Genomic DNA, 22,136 nt, shown 5'->3' on the forward strand with positions numbered 1-22,136 from the left:
CATCACGTTGCAGCAAAGCATCCTCCTCATTAGTAGCGAGGACAGCATCCATCCCCCTGAAAGGAGATCTTTGCACATGCAGCTTCCCTTCATCATGTGTTTGCCGCCACTTTGTCTGTCCTCCACCTTCCCGATCTCATGAGGGAAAGAAACGAAAAGCTTGTTTATCTGACTGGATCAGCAGCGCTACACCGAGCAAATAAAACATAAAAAGCTGAAGGGGGGAAAATGACACGATGAGAACACGAGATAGTGGAAGAAAAACCTTTTGATACCGACTGAATTGAACACAACACAAACATTAGAGAAGGGATGAGGCCAGTTGAAAAGGTACCACAAGGCCGATATTGGTTTGGAACCCAAGTCCTGGTTTGAGACCCCAATTTGAATCCCTCACCCAGTCTTGAAAAAGAACGCCTAGACCAGTGGTTCTTAACCTGGGTTCGATCGAACCCCAAGGGTTCGGTGAGTCGGCTTCAGGAGTTCAGCAGAGCTGGTATATCATTTCCCCGCCCTGCCCCGCCCCGCCCCGCCCCGCCGTCCACGGATGGCCGAACACACCGGGAGCACCCCCCCCCCTTCCCTTCCGCGGATGGCCGAACACACCGGTAGCACCCCCCCCCCCCCCTTCCCTTCCGTGAATGGCCGAACACATCGGTACCCCCCCAGAAGAGGGGTTCGGTGAATGCACATATGAACCTGATGGGGTTCGGTACCTCCAAAAAGGTTAAGAACCACTGGCCTAGACCCTTGGGTTTGCCATCCTACATTAAAAGCCAAATTTGAGAGGAGGAAGAAGTACAGAACCCTGCGCTCCCGGACCACCAGACTCACCAACAGCTTCATACTTCAAGCTGTTAGGATCCTGAACTCTCTCGCCCCTCTTCCCCCTCGGCTGCATAACGTCCTGGCCTTTTGGGCCACGTTGGCTGCCTTGCACTACTCCACATGCACTACTCCTCCTGTACTTTTGCGCTATACACTGACTTGTCTGCTGTATGCACAATTGCTCCATTTCAATCACGTTGCTCTTATTTAGTCATTGTATGTGCCTTCTTTTTACTTTTTGTATTGTTCACTTAACAACAAAAACAAAACTTAGTGTTACCGCGTCAGAAATAATGTCTAATCCTGCTTGATATTGCATTAACTGACTCCTGCAAAGCGTCATCCCCCGAGTATCTTATTATGTGAAGGTCAATCAATGTTCTGGCATTATTGCATGCAGTGATATCCCCCAAGCTATTAAGTGAAAGAATAAGTATTGACCTTTAGTGTGTATGTTTGCATCGCTTTGCCTCGCCTACTGCTGTAAATCTCACATTTCACGCACTTTTCCTGGATTTTTTTTTAAAACTCCATCCATGGTTTATTGCAATAATATCAATAATATTACATACAATCAGGACATTTGCACAAGCAACACGAGTAACAAATAAATGTACAAAACTACTTTTTGCTGTTGTAGGCTTCTGAAGTACTTTTTATTTTACTTTGTGAAAGCTCTCTTGAAATCCTAATTTAAAATTTGATCTAACCCTTATCTGACCCAAGCCTGACACCCACAGTATTAAATATAAAATAGTAAAGAGGACGAAAAAACTAAGCCTTCACTTGAGAACAGAAGCGTCTGCCAGTCTTTTCAGATAAATTAATGATAGCAAAGCCCAGAGGTGAGAGGAAGAAAAAAAAAAAGACTTGACTGTTCCATCACTGTGCAGCAATGTGGATCCAACATTTTAGATTTGTCGATTTATTTCCTGTCTTGAATCTTTTGGATGACTTGATCCAGCTAGAAATGTACGTAATATTTAATATATTATATATATAATATTATATTTGAAATGTCAGCCAGTCAGAGCAAGCGGAATAAGGTAATAACTCCACTCGAGTTTCTCACAACTCGCTCGTGTTTTATTTCAGCAGTAATCAAAAAGAAGTAATTTGCGCCTCGTTAAAATCCACCTCTTAAGGCCTCCCTGCTGCAATTTGCTTTGCGCGTTTGCGCTCGGCCTCTTTTATTCCGGCTGAGTGGGCACTAATGAACCCGAAAACTAATGCCTCGCTTTTATTCTTACGCCTGGAGAGTCCTTCCACCCCCCCCTCCTCCTCTTTCACAGCACATGACAAGCAGATGTTCGGGAGCTGGAGTTGTGCGATAATGCCTGTGAGATTTAGCGCTTTAATTCCCAGCTGTGTCATCGCTTCTCACGGCCACCAACGAGCGAGTCGACTCGAGGGACAAACAAAGAATTTGTCAAAAGATACATTGTAGCGCGTGTTTGCCATCCCGTAATTGTGTGCTGAAATGTCATACAGTGATGCTAAATATAACCTGAAGTCGTTTTCCCAGACGAGCGCACACGCATCAAAGTCACGTGTATGCATTCAAAGATTACTCATGCAGGCAAGCGGGATTAAAAAGCACATACATTTATTTAAAAATAGATTTGACAGCATGAACGGGGAGAACATTGCCTGTCCGTTTCCATCTGATACTGAACATATATAAATATTAGCAAGATGCAAGCTCATAGCACACGCACGGCATTGTTGCTTGACTCCAAGGCTTTTCTTTTTTTATTTCACAGCTCCGTCTTGATGCTTTCATTGGCGTCGAGCGCGGCTGGGCTTTTATGGCGGCCGTCCCTCAGCCATTGGTTAAAGACCACTACGGGGTCGCTGTTCCAATGTTTGTGGAAAGAAATGGGCACCTGGTGAGCAAGTAAGTCCGCTGAATAGTCCTCCGGCCGGGCCTGGGTTAGAAAAGACACAATCCAAACAAAGATGGCTTTTGTAATCACTTTTAGAGACTGCTAATTGCAATAATCTGCTGGAGGGATGCCATGAGGTACTCTCTGAAGCACTACCTGCAGCAGATAAATGTGATGCTTAATTTAAAAACAAAAAAAGAAAATATGTATATATATATATATATATATATATATATGTTTTTAATTAATCATATTTTTCTTTAAATTAATTTAAAAAAATTAAAAAGGCTGCCCGGAATGCAATTTGTGTTTTTGCTGTTAGTGCTGTTGTCGTTTTTGAAATATCCCCCCCCCCCGCCCCAAAATCTGTACACAAAAAGCCTTTCTTGGTCGGTCACCTGATGGAAAAGCGGACTGTGCGTGGCGGGAACGTCGAGAGCGTTGAGGCACATTCCCAGCACCATGTCGTCGGGAGCGTCGTCGCTGTAACATTTGCAGCCGCTTTGCAGGAGCCGCGCCACCGCCTCCCTGCTGAACACCATGCTGCACAATAGAATCATAATCAATGAAAAGGAAAAGTGTATTTTTAGCAGTCGTGCTTCGGCACACTTGGCTGCAAAATAGGCTACGGGTGCACGCTCGGAGCTGTTGACGAGTCGAGTCTGAATTTTGGTGTTGTGGCAACAACGTGGAAGAGATTTACTTTCTTCCCAAAGGGGACAAATGAAATCCTCAACGCGTGCCCGTTGATGCTTACGCTGAACGTTTACGAGTAGCATCGCAACTCGAGCGCGACGATTACGATGCACTTGCATTTGAAATCTGAGCTGCAAACCAAAATGCGTAGCTTGCAAATGGAAAATTCCCGCCCCCGGCTGAGTGGCGTTTTTGAAGCGAGCGGTAGCGGGTTATGTTGAAACGACAGATAACGGGATTTGCACGATACATCCGGCGGGGGCGCGTGTCGGCAAAGCTTACCCGCCGCCTCCCGTGATGTAGCTGTAGCCTCCCTGGCCGAGGCCGTAGCCGTAGCGCTCGCCCAGATACACGGCTTCCCGCGGCTGGTAGCAGCTGAGCAACGATCGCAGTCTGGGGAGGCTGACACAACACACACAAACACACACACAACTCATCATGATAAGTCCACAAACTCCTAACGCACACACGCATCATCCACAGGTGCGGGAATACGTGCGGTCCCTCAGGCTGTACCGCACGTGTCCAGTATTCCACATGAAGAAGCAACTCGACGAACAGAACATGAAGGCAGCCGACATTTTAAAAGCTTTTTTTTTTTTTTTTTTAGGGAGATCTGTCACAGTATCGGAATATGAAGCGTCTGCACAACCTGATCAGCGTGTCGTCGTCCACAATGAGGAGCCACTCGGTGTCGGGGACGGCGCCGCTGACGAATCTTTTGAGGATGGCGAACGTTTTCCCGCAGTGACCTGCAAAGGGAAGTTGTCATTTTGGAGATTATTTCGTTTTGAAAGGACTCCTGTGGGCTGACCGTGCTGAAGGAACAAAGACTGATTTCAGAAAAAGTGACAAGGAAGTCAAAACTAGTTTGAGGACCAAACTGCAAGCGAGAAACGGTTAGAAAAACGTGACGAGCTATTTAGAATTACAAAGTCAGAAACGAACGGGCCAGTTCAGATCCCTGAAAACCAGTTTACAACCAGGGCACTGCTCACTTCCAACAGTTATTGCAACTAAGACCAGGCACGCACGCCATCTTTGTCCTCATCGGGGTTGAGCTGAAAATCCCCGGTGGCAAGACGAGAATAAGACGCATGACTGGATTATTTATTACAGCCAGGCAAGGTGTTGTTTTGTGTCTCAGCTGGCGACTGAATACACAATAAGAGCAGACACCTTGAACCGCTCACAGGGAGGAAATCAAAAGCTCATCTTTTTGTATTTTTAGGGCGGATGCACGCAAAGGCGCCGTGCCGAGTCGGGGCGGCTCGCTTTGAGTGACGTTCGGCGCCGGTGGGAAGAGCGAGCGCTTCCTCGTTGAGGCGCCTGCCGTTGGCTGACATCAAAATGCCAGCGCTGGCCGGGATGTTATTTTCGCGAGAACACGAGCGGCATTCTCGGCAGGTAGTCGAGACGCAAACGTGACATTTCCTTCGTCTTATTTGCCGACGCTAGGTTGGCTGCTGACAATAAGTCGCGCCTTCTTGATTCTAAGAGGCAACCACTGTAAAATGTACAAAGCCTACATTAACTCATTCACTGCCATTGATCCATTTTAACTGGACTGGCAGTGAACGAGTGAATAACACGCATAGCAAGGCACCAGTGTTTATCAATGAACTCTACCACGGTGATTTTCTTTGCTTTTTTTTTTCTTGATGTTCTGCTTCTACACTGCTGAATTATGCATCAAAGCACTTGCGCCCGTCCATCATTCGGCTCAGTTCACATCTGTTGACCTCTGCTTGACATGGACGCACTTTCACGTGCCAGCGCATTAATGCGCGGCGTGCCAGCCAAAGAGAAATAAATTCGGTAAGGAATAAAAAGCGACAGGCGAGCGGCGAGGCGAAGATGGCTGGTGACTGCCGGGCGTCATTAACATAACGCCGCGGGTTGTCGCGGCAAAAAGAAACAGACAGGAGGAAATGATGCATGTCCGTTTGCTTTGAACTCACTTGTTTTTTTTCTCGCTCCCAAGGACAAGTCATCTCCTCTCTATTTGGTATTTCTTATTAATTAACATCGACCAACGTGAAATTACCTGTCAATGAAAGTATTGGCATGCATAGAAACGGAAAAAAAAAGGTTAGTTTTGAATGCAGTTTAATCTTGGCTGCAACAACCAATCAATTAGATAAAAATGGAATGTTGGCAACGATGCATATTAAGAATGCATTAAAAAAATAAAAGTCATTTTTTAACCCCTCCCCAAATTCTTGGGAATTCTCAGAAATACGTTTTTAACGTGTATTAATTCAATGCCCCTCTTTTGCAAGTGCCATGGAGTGTTGAGAAGATGTATAAAGTGTTTTGATTTGGGGAGCGGTCGGTAAAACTTGAAAAGAGAGCTTGAACATGGCGGAGCGGGTCTCCAACGCGCTTCGCAGTCCGTTGCGGTCTGACGAGCAGCGCTTCAAATGGACTCGGATGCCTCACTACGCCTGCCCGGCGTCACGGATGGAAAACTACCCATCTTTACTCCTTTCAAAGCGACTCCGAAGCCCCACGCTTCATCCCTTTTGAATGCAACACCACAAGTCTAAGGCCGTCTTTTAGTCGCTGATAGCGATCGGCTGTCTGGGATAATTTGGCCCCGAGTGCCCGGTAGCCTCCGGCGAGCGCCGGGCACGCCGTTCTGTCATAGCAACTTTATGTAAGTGACACAACAAAAATGGGAACTTTGGGACACTCAGGAGGGGAGGAACACAATTTTTTTTTGTAGCCCGTGGCTAACTAGCTAGTTTCCATTCCGCCGACTGCGCTCACCTCTCTCGGTGTTGGCGACTCCCAAATCGATGGTGGGTATGGAAGCGTCGGCGTGGTCGCTGTAATACTCCAGGTAGACGGCGTCCCTCTCCCAAGTCTTCTTGATGACGGGCACTGCGTTACATTGGAAGATAATCTTTTAATAAATAGCTACAACTCACAAATGGCAAGGAAAAAAAAAAAACAGATGACATTTAGACAGGAAGGGATGGAAAATTGATTTGACATTTCCAGCAGCGCCTGGCTGCAGCTGGAAATAAAAGCTTTTCACGGCAGTGCCAATCAAGCCTGTGCATTATTAGGTTGAGCGGAACAAAAGACGGGAGCAAACTTTCGGCAATTGGCAGGACGCGACAAAGCGACACTCACCTCGTTCTTTGTGAAACTTCTTGCATGTTTTCACGGCGACAAAGACGTTGTCCTGACGTACCGGCTCACCCTTTTTTGGGGAAAATAAATCAAGACTTGTCAAGGATGCAGAAGGCAAGTTGAGCTTTTTGTTTTTTTCAGGTTGTTGTGATGTAAATGAAAACTAGCTATTGTTGTTGCACTTTCTAGAAAAGAAAATGGGAAAAAAATCAAACACATCAAACTGACAGATACACAAAGACAAACAAAGCGTGTCACACCAAGGCTAAGCCAGGCGACACCTCGCCGGCGTGCTGCCAGATCAGGTCTTATTGTGTTGCCCATCGTGTCGGGCTTTAGTTTGCCTGGCAACTTTTGCTGGCGCGACAAATACTCACGCAAGGGGGGGGCTCGGGGCGCAGCGCGGTGGCGCAGAACTTGGCCCTCGGGGAGTCCTCGAGCTCCGTGCACAGCTCGGGCACGGCGGTCAAACGAGGACCGTTGCCGTTGTCCCAAATGTACAAGGCCACCTGCCGGGACACACGTGACCTGCAATGACTTAGGTTTTTTTTTTTTTTAAATTATTGTTACTGCACATTTGATACAGATACATACAACGGATTTCATGTTGCCGTATTTTTTCTATATATTTTTTTCAGTCATGGTAATACTGCACTGTCATCAGAAGAATGAGAACAAGACACACTTCGTGTTTCAGGTCGATGGTGAAGTCCGATTTCAGTGGCTCCTCTCGGACTTTGTTGGCGAGCCTTGAAAAAAAAAAAACTTTAATTGTGATCTTTGAGAATCTTCAAACACAACGTTGACATGCGCTCACTCACCGGACTAGCAGGGGAACACTTAAGGCCCAGGCGGCAGCAAAGTCGGGGTATTTGAAGACGGACGGGTTCTCGGCAAAGGCGTAGTGATGAATGATGGTCGACTCGTCGTCGTGGAGCGGCTTCCCCAGGAACCATTCCTGATCAAAAGCACTTCTTGGTAAATCGCCCAAAAGACTGCCAATAAGAGCCGCATTTAACTGAAGCAAAAAATAGATGAATAGAAAAAGACAATAAATAGATAAAATAAAATCCATCCATTTTCTGGAGAAATAAAAATAAAAATGAATAAACTAAACATCCTTCTTTCACCACAAAACAGGGAGAAAATAAAAATATGAAACCAAAGTTGTGGCTGACCTGTCACGACCTGTCACGACCCTGTGTTCTATGTTACCATGGTTTCTGTTGGTGTCGCCCCTCCCCTCCTGTGTTACCTCAATCACAGTCACCTGCCTCTTGTTACCTCTTGTATTTAAGTTCTGTCTGCCCCTCACTTCCTGTTGGGCGCTTCAACACAGTGGGGCATACGAGTGCGGTGACTCCGAGCAGACAGCCGACCACATCATCAACACCTGCCCCCTATATTGACCACCCTCGGAGGTCGGCCTCTTTGACCTGGGACCAGAGATGCTGGCGTGGCTCCACGACAGTTGGAGCTCTGACGTTACAGGAAAGAGAGAGACTTCCCTGTTGGATCGTTGCTGTCTTGATGTTGTGCTTGATTCTTTTGGTTCCTATCTTTGCCAGTTCTGTTTTGGTTAGCCAGTCTGTCAGTCGGTCCGTTAAGTTTTTCTTTTTTTTTTTCTTTTGTATGAGTTCTGACTCATACAAAATTGAAACAATCCAGGAAGTGTCTGTGTATCCGCCACATTTGCACACTTCCCTACTCAAACGCTGAGTGCTACTACAAGTTTTGCTCAACATTCGACCCACATTGCCAGGAAAAAAAAAAGGGAAAAAAGAAGGAAAAAGATCAAATTGATACCACCAGACAGGAGCCTTTTTAATTAGCACGACGACGGAGGCAGAGGCGGCGACACGACTGCCACGTCTGTCGAGGCGAGCAGATGGCGGAGTTCCTAATTGAGCAGACGCTTTGTACCTGACGACGCTTGCTTGGCTTTTTTTTTTTTCTTCTCTCCCTCAGAAAGACAGAAGGAAGAAGTTGGAAGAGACGGCTTACTTTTTTCTCGTCAAACTTGGCGAGCGCTTCGACGAGCCTCGTCGTCTTTACGCCGGTCTCCTCTTCCAGGAACACCATCCACGAGGAATTCTTGCCGAAAGTGCGAGACAAACTGGGGACGCAGAGAAATACAGTTTGAAAAGCAACTTTTTTTTTTTTTTGATGTATCTCATATTCCCTCTGGCCACTTGGAACAAGGAAAAAAAATGGAATTCATGTGAGACGCTCACCCTCATTTTTTTCCAACAAATCCTCAAAGCGATATATCATTTTCTCAAGAGAGAATAAGAACCGGCGGGAGGAAAATCCCAAATTGGGGGCGAGGCAAAACTCAATGAGCAAAATTCCTTCCCTCATTGAACTCACTAAGGCAGCAGAGGAAGGATGCTCCAGTCTCCCTCATTGTCGGATAAAGTGTGAAGGAGCAAAACCACCGGCGGTTTCTGCAAGACAACAACGTAAAGAACTTTTCATTTGCGTAATATTTTTCTTTTTTTGTTTTCTTTTTCTTTCCAGGTTGTGATGAAGATGATGAAGACGCTCCCAACATTGCAACCTAGCTAACTTGATCGAACCAGCGCGAATCTTACCTCGGACTGAGCGTGCGCCTGCTGGAGCAAATCCTCTCGCCGTTTTTCAGCCCGGCTGGCGTGGAAAGAGTTGCTCTGGCTTTGGATGACAAACACCATCTGCTGAAGATCTGCCCCACACAAAAAGACCCCAAACGTCAGGAACCGTGCGTGCGTCATAGCGATCATGGCCTCCTCATGCCATCAAATATTTTATTGGCCGACACGGCAACTGCACGCTTGTTGTAAGACGACTGAGTGAACAGCTGCTGTACGCGTGTCATCATCTCGCGCCCGTCTGGTCCAAAATAATCATTGGCGTGTCATAACCACCCGCTCGTCTGGACCAAAGCACTCCAAGCGACGCGCGACATCGAGTCTCGCCACTCACAATTGGCTCCAACCTCCAATTTCATTTTTAGTCACTCGGACAAGCGCACAGGCCAGAGACGGACACATTTTGGTTAGAAGAAGGCCGTGTGAGAGCTCAGGGGGGTCTTTGCGTTTGTTTGGGCAGCCAATATCATCCGTCACTATTGCAGACATTTAAATGGATGTCACATGAAGATAAATGGCGGGGGGGCGAGCCGGCCGCTTTAATGGCGACATCAGAGCCGTGGCGGCGGGCGGTGCACTCGTCTGTGAGGCGAATGTCATCGCCGTGGAGAAAAGAACCAGATTATATCAGCGGGGAACACATTCCCTTTATGTTCCGTGGCGTCCAGATTGATGTCGCTGCTTCCTGTCAGAGTGAAAATTGCAAAAAAAAAAAAAAAAGCCTTTAAGATTATGTCGAATAAAATGGAGGTGAGCGCCATGAGTGGCAGGAACAAAAAGCGAACTATTTTGAACTGCTACGGATGGCTATTGCTTTTTCCACTTTTGACATCTCAGTTTGTCCTTGTGTCAACAGGCGGCTCTCACGAGTCGGGAAACGTCGGCGGCAGCTCGGAAGAAGGCCCGGCCGGCCCCAAATTGCACGACACACATTTGCCGGCGTTTGCAGGTAAGAGGCTCATCAATTGTTATTTCCGCCTTTTGGACTCATTTGGCTTTTAAATGAGCGGCGCTGCACATCGACAACATCAACACTTTAATCTAATCATAGTGTACTTGAAGATAGGATCCACACGAGATAAGTTGAAATTGGAAAAAAAACTCAGCGAGAGCAGGATTTTCATCTGCAACGTTTTCTCGACTTGGATGTAATCGCGGTCGGTGCCAAAGGAAACTACTCTCGGTAGAAAAGGCTCAAGGCAACGACCTCCTTTGCAATAACACAAAATCAGCTATGCCAGGTGCACAGCTCGTCACTCACAACAAAGACCCGATCGATCCCCTGACAAAGCGTCCGAGCTTAGAGAGCAAACCTGCAAACGTCCTTCTGCTTAGCTCGCTAAATGGTCCAGCGCGCACGTTTGCCCAAAGCCCAGACTGACAGGCCAATCAGATAAACCATTTCCCAATCCATCATTGTGAAGATAAAATTGTGCCCTGTGCCTTAGGGCATAAAAAATAAAAATGGGGGGGGGGGGACTAATTAAGACGGAACGCGCGGGCAGGCTTTGGACTCAACACTAATGGTTTTCGATTCATCATCAAATTGCAGGAGGAAGGGAACATTGTGAAAATCAGCACCTGCCAGCATCCGGCCGCTCGTGAATACTCAATGCGGCCGGCTTTGGCTGTCAAATACCACCGGAAACGGGCTCGCCGCCACCGATGGCGAATGTGCTCTCGTCCGTGCCAGGTTTGGGGTCATTGCTGGTGAAAAGTGATCAGTAACAAAAATTGTGCCAGAGTAGCCTTCAAGCTTTCATTCAGGTCACGAGGCAGCTTTTTGGTTTGGAATTAAGAGATGAGACTTTCAGGTCACCTTGGAACAGCTGAAATGTCCAAAGGATTGAAAGGGGTTAGGTTAAAATATGAAGTCTTGGCTATTCCAGTGAGAAGGAGCACGAGGGGAACCTAAACCCGTGTGCTTCTGTTGTGGCCATGTCAGCCTGGAGGTCAGCCGGCCGACGCTGATTAAAAGGATCAAGGGCGCTAAAGTGAAATATGTTCCGCATTTGGAGATGGCCAGCAGCTGGGCTAGCCCAAATCAATAGTGACACTTGGCAAAGCGGGAAGGAGGGCGGGCGGGCAGTCGGGCAAGAGCCGCGACCCTCGGGCGCCGCTGTCAGTTCAGCGGAGGGGTGCGAAAATGGAGGTGTGCGCGACTCAGTGGTCATTGTGACTCGTGCGTGTGTGGTGCCCAGGCTCAATCTCCAATATTGCAAATACGTATTTCATGGGAGAAAGAAAGAAAAGCAGAAATGCAACGTCGGGTTGTAGTTTCTGTCATTGGCGCGTAGCTTGAGAAACAACAAGTCGATGTGGGATTTGCCAAATGTGACTCAGTCGGCATGGATGACTCAAGTCTGTATGTTTATTTAATAAGCAGCGCGAGTCTGCTGGTTTTTTACCATGCATTCATATTTATAGACACGCATTTGTACTCGCTTAAAGCGTTATTGCGACACCGGCTGTCGTGTCGACGCTTTCCTCGATTTTGTTTGTTTCCTTTTTGTGATTAGACTCACCGAGTCGCCTGGCAGGGATCCCGTGCGCATCTTCTTCCAGAGTCTGAAAAGTAGAGAGAGCGAGATGTTTTTCATTATTAAGTCTGACAACAAAGAGCGGGGGTTGCACAACCACAACTCAAAAGTTGAGAACAAACTTGCACGTGGTCGCTTTGCAGCAAAACATCACAGATGCCAGACGGGTAATTACCACCACGGAGGAACGGCGACGGGTTCGCCGCAATGCTAATTCCACCGTTAGCGCTCGAGATGACGAGGAAATCGATCACAGGCCGGCGCAACTTTGAAGCCTTGTCTTTTGAAACTGGCGGAGTATTAATAGATAATGGGCAAGAATAAACATTTCGAAAAAAGAGAGGCTTCTTTTGATTCATGACGAGCCACACCCAAGTGTAGTGAGCCAATAGCGTGTGCCTCAAAGTGGCGTGGCCTGGCACGAGGCGTCAACAACGTGGCCTGTCAGTCTACGTGTGAGTGTCTGGGCGTGAGCCGTGACCTACAGCAGCTCCTTGAGAGGGTTTACATGTTGTCTTTGGGTGCTTGGTGGTGGTACTAGATTGTTTTGACTTTTTTCCCCTACCAATGAGGCACTGTACAGCAAAAATCCATTTTAAAAAAAAGGTCACTCGAAAATTACTGGGGCGTGAAAGATGAACCGCAGTATGACGGCGGTTCACTGAATTACTATTGCCTGCATGACTGGCACGCTGCTCAAAGCACTTTGTCCTGCTTTGCTATTGTTCGAATAAAGCGCCTCTGTACATAATAAAATCTTGCCCACTAAATAGTCTTGTTGCTACCTCGAAACAAATCGAGTGCGATGGATTGCAAACTCCTTGATATTCCACCTACGTAACAAAATAAGTGTTATGTAAGCGATCAAGATGCCCTGAAAGCCCTTCGCTTTGGAAGCTCTTCACACATAAGCTCGTGCCTTGTGCCACAATCCATCCCCGAAGACACACACATACACGCACGGATTGCATATGTGTCAGGTCACATTAGCTTTGCGTGCGGTGATGGCGAGACCCACTCAAGGTTGCAGGTTGGCGAAACGCCGCGGCAAAAATCTAACACTCGACTCGGTGGAATCAATGACTGTTGCGCTCATTAAAATACGGTCAAGTGCTAGCGATAGAAAAAAAAAATGGAAGGATAAGAGGATGAACTACAAGTGTCTTAAATTCCAAAGCTATTTTTTTTCTGTTGCAAGCGCAAACTGGACTTTTAAGTGCGATTCAAACGCTTTGCCACTAGATGGCAGCAACAACATTCCCAGTATCGGCCCCGTCGGTTTATGTAGTTAGCTTTGCGTATATACGTTGTGGCATTTTTTTTTTATAATTTCTCAAGCATTCCTTGTCACATTTTGTCTACTCCAAAAATGGCGCCTAGATACGGATTTGAACGTTGGATGGATTCAACTGGGCAGTATGGATGTACTTTGGCGAGATGGTAACTTGTATTATTAGTCACACTCCATCACCGTAGCGGCTTTATTGCGCCATGTGTAATTACGCGCATCCCGTCAAGGTAAATTAAGGATGTAATTAAGTAGCGGGAGGCCAGAAGAGGGGCCGTAACCGTAGCAACAAGCACTCGACTGCCCACTGTGGATCGCAGTAGGAAAAAAATGAACTACTTGAATCTGAATACACTATACTTGAACTCTTCATTGTTGAATTCTTTGAGAATTTAAATATACGGATTTTAACATGGCGGCCAATCAGAAAAATATGAAGTAAGGGGAGACATCCTTCACTCAGATTGCATGCAGCCGTGGCTTTTATTATGAGCGCTCGGCTCAGCTGCCAGAAAACGCACCAGACTGGAGAAAATTGTTGACAGTGGTCTAAATCTTGTTGCCCCGGGCAACCGCTGGGTTCGGATAGGAGGGGGTGACTGTCACCGCACAGCCTTGCCGTGTGACTCATTTGAAGCCGAAGCGCTCGAATGGCTGATGAGCGGCGGCCACAATGGCTTTGACTTTTAAGGTGGCCATCATTAAGCTGCTTAAGGACTTTTGGGTCAACTCAAGCATTCGATGCTGCGGCATGCCGTGACGGAGGAAGAGCTGGCGGCGCATCGACACACCGTCCATGCAAATGATTTTGCCGGAAGAAGAGCAATAAACAAGGATTCCAAAATCATGATGCAGTTTTTCCATCACAGGCGCCTCCACAATCTATGTCGGAGTCCAAACTTTGATTGCTTTTTCCTGAAAATCTTCTCCAAGCACCTGCGGGACCAAACGAGCAGCGAAGCATATCGGGATGAGACAGAAGCAGAGCAGGTGAGTATTTAACCAGATTATTTTTTTCTCATGTCCGGCCGGTTGGAGTCGGGATCGCTTCTTCATCTCGTTTTTACCTCGTTTGATCGCAACCTTCAGCGAAACAACTCGGAGCCAAACAGTGATTAGATCAGACGCGCGCCGTTGCTTTGAGAAGATTAAAAGCAAAATAAATTTGCAAAGTTTACAAAGCTAACAAGCCCGAGTAGTAATTAGAGCCCGAGCACGAAACCGTGCCGAGGCCCTCTCGGAAATCACATTTATTATTCTTCTGATTATTTATCCGCCAATTCACACTTTATCCAAAGCGACTCTTTGGACTGTGCTATTATTCAAGCTCTGCTTCCGCTTTGGGCCAAGAGTAATCTGGAGCACTGGCATGACCCAAAAATGTGCATTCCTTCTTAATTTGTTAGTGTTGTCTTGTATTTGAGGGCGGGGTGCTAACAACCCTTCACTTGTTGGTCCAGGTCCTGACAAATGCGCTACAAAAAATGACGACCTTCTTCCTGCTTTGTTTCAAGGTACAAAGATGTCAGAGTTTCAGAGACCGCCACGTCTAAGAATAGATGTAGCATTAAAAAATGTCAACTTTTTTTTTTTGGAGAACGTCCGCACGAGTTCCTGACTCGACTCAAATCACAAAAGCGGCGACTCGAATCATATGACTCGAGTCGAGTCTCCAGTTGCTTGGTTAAAATTTCTCAAAGAGCCATCATGACTTTGCATTCATTAGCTTCACCTTGACTTTGACTAAGTCGAAACGCGCGGCGCGAGAAGTCTTTCCTTTTTCCGTATTTTCCCGCTGGCGCGCCGTTCTTTTTTGTCTTTGAAAGAGAACGCGTGCGAGTCGGCCCGCTTTCGCTTTGACGCTGCTCTCTCATTCTGTCTTTGTTGAAATCTCACAATGCAACCTTTCCTCAAGCCTTCTTTACATCTGGTTGAAAAGTTCATACAAAGGCAAACGAGATCCGAGAAGGCCGTTTGGCATCCCCGCCCGGCCCGGCCCAGCCGAGCCAGGCTGCAAGCAAAGAGGCTCGCTGTCAACATGCTCGCGGCGCGCCCGAGAAGCAAAGCGTTCATTATTTATCACGCTGCAAAGTGCCAATGTGAGGAAAAAAAAGCAGCTTTTTGATCCCAAAGCAGATCACCGGGCAATTAGCGACGGGGGGTGCGGAACCTTTGTTTTCTCTTAGTAGGTAATTAAAGTCTTAAAAGCAAACAGGGGAGGAAGCGCGAGTGAGACTTTGAGACCTTGCCAGCAGATGAGCCGGAATGCTTGCTTACCTGCGAGGCTTCTTCGGAGCTGCCGGCGGCCAAGAGCATGCGACCTGCGGCGAGAAAAAAAAAAAAAAAAAAAGCCTTTTAGACATTTTCTCAATTAGACGGATGCGTCGCTCGCTTGAGGCCCTTTCGGAAAATTTCAGAAACTCTCCTTCAAAGACAACCTCGTCCTCGAATTTCGAAGCCACACAAATGGTTGTGAAAAGTCGAGAAGAGATATTTTGGGGAATCCAAACGATCAACATAAATCTTTCTGGCGGAAACATTTTCGAGTGCGTGTCGTCTGCATCGTCATCCATCATAGTTTACAATTAGGCCGCCATGATCGGTTTCTTTCCGGTTAGGCCGGCATCGATTCGGGACCCGCATCTTCCGGGTAGAGAAATTCCCAGGAATCAATACGATAAAAAAAAAAAAAGTCGCTGGTTATTAAATGAGACACGACGCCGAGAGCGGTTGGCTACGCTGGTGACCTCTATTAGCCGGCCACGCTGAGAAAGTACAAAAAGTGCTGCGCCAGCCGTTAGAGGACAACTCGGGAGCGTTGATGAAGACATAAAAGGCGCCATTCGCCAGGAACGACCGGCCTGCAGACGTTCATTATGCAGCCGCGTTCGGCATAAAAACAACGGACGGCAATATATGACATTGTTTTGTTTTCAAAGCCAGTCAGCGAGCGAGCAAGTGAGCGTGTGTGCGGTGGCTCAGCCAGATGTGATTCCTGGCGCTGAGGGGGAATCTCATCTATTTTTCAGAGCTCTCGTTTGGCTTCCAAAAACACTTTTGGTGAGCGCTTAAGACTGAGGTGAAGCTACGGACAGGTTGAAGAGCACACACACGCCGATGACGGCGGGGCCGAGCATCGAGACAATCCAGGAGCTTGAAGGAAGGTGGCGTTGGAGAAGGCGTAGCGTGGTAGCGGGGAAGCTAATTAGCCACCGTCAGCGTTAAATGAGCCGATGATGGAGGGCGGCCCTCCCGCCGTGCCGTGAGTCAGCATTTGAATTCTGAGCTGCGCGAGAAGACGGCGGCCTTCAAAACGGAACTTCTTTCAAGTGGATTTGCAAAGTAGCCAAGGCTTTTTGTACGGCACGTATTCCAACATTTTGCTGAATGAGCAATTTTTTGGAGCGATAGAAAAAAGGTAATTCAAAGGAGATGTTTTTTTGGGGTTTTTTTCCTGAAAAGAAGCAGACATTTTTAGGAAGCGCAATGTACGCCCTTCGTAATAATTATTGATCCTCTTTGCTGCATTCTTTCATAGCAGACGTAGAAACGGACTGCAGGAGATGAATGTTTGGCTGTGCAAAGATTCCAGCTTCTCAAATGGAAGCCGCATAAAAATCACTTTCCCTTTTCAAAATGTCACAGTTGGAAGGTGGCCCCGATGTTTGCTGCTGCTTTTAATTCTGAGCTCAGCGCCCGCACATCAGGGAGGACACACACACACACAAAAACACAGCAACAACACTCGACAGTAGCAAAACTGGCACGACTGGACAAGCACACACATTCCTGACCTCTTCCTGCGTGCCGCCATTTATATTCTACACAGGCAAAGATGCCCTGAACCCACTGAAACACATTTGTGGTGGACAAACAAGCTTTTGGCACAGGCGGCGCAGTATCGTGCTGTCACGTGACCGCCGCCCGTATTACGCACATGCCGTGTGGGGTGGCTTCATTAACGTGGCAAGCAATTTCTGGTTATTAAATCAAATGGGAGCGCGAGGCATGTGCCAGGAGACGCAATATGGACGACTCCGGCGTTTCCCCAAGCCAAGGAGCATATTTGAGATGAGGAAAAAAGTCATAGCAGAAAACTAAATAAAAATGTCAGGTAAAGTATGCTGACAAAGTTCATATTTGCACTCGGTCGAGGTTCGCCTATTTGCAGTTTTTTTTTTCTTTGCTGAAGTATTGGTTAAATCAAACATCAATGGGTGCAATTTTTCTCTATTTGAAAATGTATCCAAAAAATGGAATGGATAAATAGAATTTCTATTCATTTGAATATCCATCTAAAACATCCCCGTTGTTTTTATCAAAACCCAAAGCTGATTATATTCCATGATACAGCAATTCATTCTTAAGGATAACTTCTAATACTAGTGTATAGTGTCTAATAACTAGTGTATGTGCATGATGAATATTTGAGGTAAACAACATGAACACTTTCTTGCGCGTTTCAAAAAGTCAAAGGTCAACCCCCCTCAAAGTACACAAAAGTACTTTAGTATTTGTACTCCGTTACTTGCCCCCACTGGCAGTTGTGTTGTTTTTTCTGACGTTCCAGTACTTACCCTGCAAACTTCCTCTGGAAGTTGTCAGCGGCCACTTGTGTAAACGTCACGTCTTTTGTGATGAAACAACAACAAAGCATTGTTGCAAAAAAAAAAAAAAGAAATAAAAATAAAGTCAAAACGAAGTGAAGTGAGGGCGGCCACTCACCGAGGGAGAGCAACAGCAAGCCCGCGACGTGCCACTGGCACTGCTGGTCGCGAATCATTGTCGTTTCGGTTCGCCGAGGCCCAGGGACACCGGTTCCGGCCCCGCACGGGCAGCTCGGCGTGTCGGGGGCTATCTAAGCGCGGCCGCAAGGCACATACGACGCGAGCGTCGGAGCTCCGAGCACTTTGACGAGCAAACGGGGGAGTGAAGTGAGGAGAGAAGCAGAGCGCGAGTGGGAGCTCTCGCTCCGCTTTTTCTCTCTCTCTTCTCTCGTGGTGATAGGCGGCATCGTCACTCCACTAGCGCGACTCAGGGGCGCCCTCTGGCAGGCCAGGAGAGACACTGCACCCAGAGTTGGGGTGATGCATCGATATTTGGGAAATCAGCTCGATTTCTTCGTCATTTTTGTTTTTAGGTAAACACGGATAAGGAAAATGGGTATTTTATTTTTATTTGTATCCCTTTCATGAGCTGTAACCTTAATGTTAATGTGTCCCAAAGATGCTTGAAGTTGTTACGTCCGTGCCAGAGCACGCTCGGCCTGCACTTCCCTCTGCCACACCCCTTTTGTTACTGTAACGTCTGTCACCTGCTTCCTCTTGTTACCGTGTGTATTTAAGCCCTGCCCGAGTGTTTTTCCCGGTCCGTGTCTACTGTTCTGTTCCGGTCCGTGCCGAGTGTTCCTGTTCCTGTTCCTGTTCCTGTTCCTGTTCCTGTTCCTGTCGTCTGGTTTTCCCCCGGTCTGTCTGGAGGCTCACGGTCAGAATTTTAACCTCTTGTCCAAGTGGGCTTGCGTCTGTCGGTCGGTCGGTCTCTATCCCGTCTGTGTCTTCGGTTCTCCACCTACCTCCCTTCCAACTCCCTTTCCCTTCAAGAAATCCTGGTTCAAGCTGCATTTAGTCTCCCCGGCTCAACTCATTCCTGACCGAGGTTGCCTGGGGCATTATGCAGCGGTCGCTGCTCTGGCCCTAATAAAAAATGAAAACAAGTGTACTGTGTGTGATAGTTACGCTTTATAAAATCATTCATTCATCATCCAAAGTGCTCATAATCTATTGCTATTCTCCACATGTTCAAATTTATCAAGATTTTTTGGGGGGCTGGAGCGATTTAATGGCATTATAGTTTATTTCAACGCGGAAAATATATTAAGGGAGCTCTGCATGCTTATTATGGATATTGTGATTTACGGTTGCGTCAAACTGCACTGTATCATACTGAGACGTGATTTTTTTTTTTTTTTTTGGTTCCCCTATAGCACCAGTCACAAATCACATCCATTTGAGACAGCGTGCTCATTAACATTTTCAAAACTGGAATGAAATCAGTCGCCGCGCACGGAAACCAATCGGGCAACGGTTGCTATTAGTTACCACTATGGAAAATAAATATAAAATATAAAGCTCTTCTTGTCTAAATCATAGCGTACGTAGTGTTGACATTAGGATGTGTGAAGAGGAGGAGGGGGAGCAAGTTAAGGTGGAGATGCTAAAGTGGCGCCTTTAAAGGATCCCTGCGGGATTAATGCAGACTCTTCGCGCTTGGCTGGCATCGTACACGATGGCCTGTGCAAAATGCAATTTTGCACGCATTCCCCGTGATGCAACACGCTGTTATTTCCACATCTAACGGCACTGTTTATCCCGCGCATACGCATCACTTCCTTCAGCCTCACTGAACTGCACGTGGTAATCAATCGTTTGACATCGTTACCAAGTAACCGTCAAAAAAGTGTCTGAGCTTTTCATATGCGCCTGACTCAAAGGGTGTTTGGACAGGACAAAAAAAATACCACTCAGAGCTTGACCACATTTTTTTTAATGGAGAGCTATAAAACAAACCAAGGGATGTGCACTTTTTTTTTTTTTACAACCTTGGCTCACTGTCCCTTAAATTGCACTTCCAAGTACACTTCCCCGTCGTCCAACCGATACGAAGTGATCGGGTTTATTGGAACCCAAATCCTGCGGTCGCTGCAGATTTTCTCAGGCAACGGTCACCGTTGATGGCGAAGTGTCTACCCTCGGAAAGGGCCATTTGAAAATATTTTTTCACATTTAGTTCCTGGCATGGCCAAGCTAAAGCCGTTTGCAGGCCCAGCTTTGTGCGCATTAACTGCTTTGGAAAGGTTACACCAGCGTATTATTAGCCAATAAAATGCCATCATTTTGCGCTGGCCTTTTCCCACCTCCAGCCGCGGCTTCCAATAAAAGAGGCACGCGCTCATAACCGCAGTTAACAACAAAAGACAGTGGACAAAATGATGGCATAAAAATGATGAAAGGAGTGAGGCTAAACATTGAAAATTTCATTTGTCTTCCTATATTTCCATGCCTCCTTTTTTTTCAGTCTGAACTGGTTTTGTCCAGTTTGAACAATGCTCAGGGTGCAAGAAGATTGTGAGATGCAAGACGGCAGCAGGAGGCAGTTTACTTCAGTAAACAACTAAGGCTGAGGTTCAGGAGTGTCCACATGTCCCGGATGTCGATCTCGAGGTATGTATGCTGAAACAGACCAACATAGAAAGAATCATGTCATTTATTCCAACAATGACCAATGAAGTGAACAAGGAGCACACTTTTGGGCCAACAGGGTCCAGTTCTGCGGCACAATAAAAGTTGGTCTTATGAAAATTAAAAAAAAAAAAAAAAAGACTTTTAACGATTCCACATCGAGCTGCCAGGAGGAAGGAAAGAAAGGACACCCTGGTGGCCTCTCACAAGGAGGCGACTGGCCTGACTGTGGATTTATTCTAGTTTATTTCTATTACGTGAGGTCTCAAATAACTGGCAAAAAGTGGGAAAAGAAAATCTTCAATGATGTTAGTAACTCCTAAGAAAAAGTGTCGCCTCAAAAGTCACCTCTGCAAAACTTTCTGTAAAAGCTACCCACTAAATTCTCCCCATCGCACATTGGGAGGCTCAACGAGTTCATCTTATATCCCGTGTTGACCTTCGTTTCATAAAACCATATCAGAAGATTGTGGTTCTCATCGCCGGGTCGCAATTTCCACTAGAAGCGCTCTCTGCTCTTTCTTTTTTTCCTTCTAAATGGGCCTCTTTGGGCTCGGCGTGTCACCATCAGCGGTAATGAAAGGAATCACGAAAAGGCGCCTGATTGGATGGTGCAGTGTTTGCAAGGACTTCATTTCCTCTCTCAAGTGTACTATCGATTGAAAAGCCATAAAAGGAGGTTCACCTTGACAGAACGGCGTCACGTCAAATGCGCAGGCTTGATTGATTTTGCTGGACCAAGTCGTCTCCGCTGCGCTTGGGAAGCCGAACGGTACCCATTAAAATTGGAGCTGCAGGCAAAACATTCATCCTATGCTTTCATGTGCTATACTGATTTTGCAATGTCAATTTTCATGATGTAAATGCAATGCGAGATGGCGTCAAATATCACATCACAACTTGATATTTTGCTCCAAGTTGTGTAGCTTGCGATGTAGAGAAAATGCTGGATGTGGTGCTAACCCAATCCGAGCTCGGGGGACCTTCTCACGAGACCCTTCCTGGTGACCTTACAGCGAGGAACCCCCAAAAAAGTTGATTTCAGTGCAGTTGATTTCAAGTCGCTAAGGGTGACAACAGAGGAAGCCAATTTGTCTCCTTGACATCAATCACATGCAAGTCATTTATGTGTCCTCGTAAAAACTTCAGTGCAGAAATAAAAACGTGGCAATATTTGGTGCCATAAAGACTGGCTGCTTGTTGATGAGGCGCGATGGTCCTGCAGCTGCAGTTGCAATGAAACTTGGAGTTAATGGGGGGCACGGAAATGCCAATCATTTAGTTACGACTCGGCCTCGGTAAATTCCCAATCAGACGGACAAACAGAAAATGAAGAAAATCTTCCATTGTGTGAGGTTAAAGTGAAGAAGTGGATTTGTTCTGTCAGCATATGCAAATGTTGGCTGGAGAAGGGCGCCCTATAAAATGTGCCCTGAAGCGCCACATTAGCTTGGGCTGGCCCTGCTATCACAGTTCCTTAGCAACCGCTCCGTCGTCAACGACAGCTCCCAATCGATCTTGGATGACAAATGCATGTAAACAACTTTTTTTAGATTTTGAGGTCTTCTTGATAGGGTTCGATTAAGAATAGATTTTCCCACTTGCATTTCCCACTTCTTACTCGAGCATGATGGAAAATATTGGCAATACTGCTTGAGGCTTTGAAATGTGCCACTATGGCGACACCTTGAGGCTAATATGAGCACTTTGAAGGTAAGCTTCCAAATTACTACTGTGGTGTGGTGTATCTTAAAGGAGTTAAGGGTGACATTTCAAAGGATCACGTTCAATTCTCTTGAGGAGACTTCCAAGCTGGAGCCCGAGAGCACGATCGAAGGCGACTAAATTCCAGACCGCCCCTCCGCGACCTTCCCTCTTCAGCTCCCAGA

The 22,136-nt window shown here is 46.7% G+C and overlaps 1 protein-coding gene and 1 long non-coding RNA gene across 3 annotated transcripts; one reads left to right on the forward strand and one right to left on the reverse strand.

Annotated features, from left to right (window-relative positions):
• Positions 1-2,417: 2,417 nt before the first annotated feature.
• Positions 2,418-18,005, reverse strand: b3glcta (beta 3-glucosyltransferase a). 2 transcript variants are annotated; one of them, XM_088381575.1, is made up of 16 exons: positions 17,735-18,005; positions 17,587-17,638; positions 15,287-15,330; positions 11,707-11,749; positions 9,146-9,255; positions 8,922-8,998; positions 8,556-8,667; positions 7,373-7,509; positions 7,237-7,300; positions 6,929-7,060; positions 6,552-6,621; positions 6,183-6,296; positions 4,063-4,162; positions 3,693-3,812; positions 3,113-3,257; positions 2,418-2,756 (listed from the first exon to the last, which is right to left on the reverse strand). In XM_088381575.1, exons 3-16 carry the CDS (start codon positions 15,323-15,325, stop codon positions 2,586-2,588), a joined length of 1,434 nt encoding a protein of 477 aa, XP_088237701.1. In that variant the 5' UTR covers positions 15,326-15,330; positions 17,587-17,638; positions 17,735-18,005; the 3' UTR covers positions 2,418-2,585. The 2 variants fall into 2 exon arrangements, with proteins under 2 accessions (XP_088237701.1, XP_088237700.1); XM_088381574.1 differs by lacking the exon at positions 17,587-17,638.
• On the forward strand, positions 7,894-16,428 carry LOC148395430 (uncharacterized). Its single transcript, XR_015859559.1, has 4 exons — positions 7,894-9,291; positions 10,038-10,130; positions 13,879-13,999; positions 16,039-16,428. It is a non-coding gene; the product is annotated as an uncharacterized LOC148395430 (long non-coding RNA).
• Positions 18,006-22,136: the final 4,131 nt, after the last annotated feature.

Source organism: Syngnathus floridae, chromosome 7 (assembly GCF_059516105.1).
Source record: "Syngnathus floridae isolate MCC-2025c chromosome 7, RoL_Sflo_1.0, whole genome shotgun sequence".
In the NCBI taxonomy this organism is placed as follows: Eukaryota; Metazoa; Chordata; class Actinopteri; order Syngnathiformes; family Syngnathidae; genus Syngnathus; species Syngnathus floridae.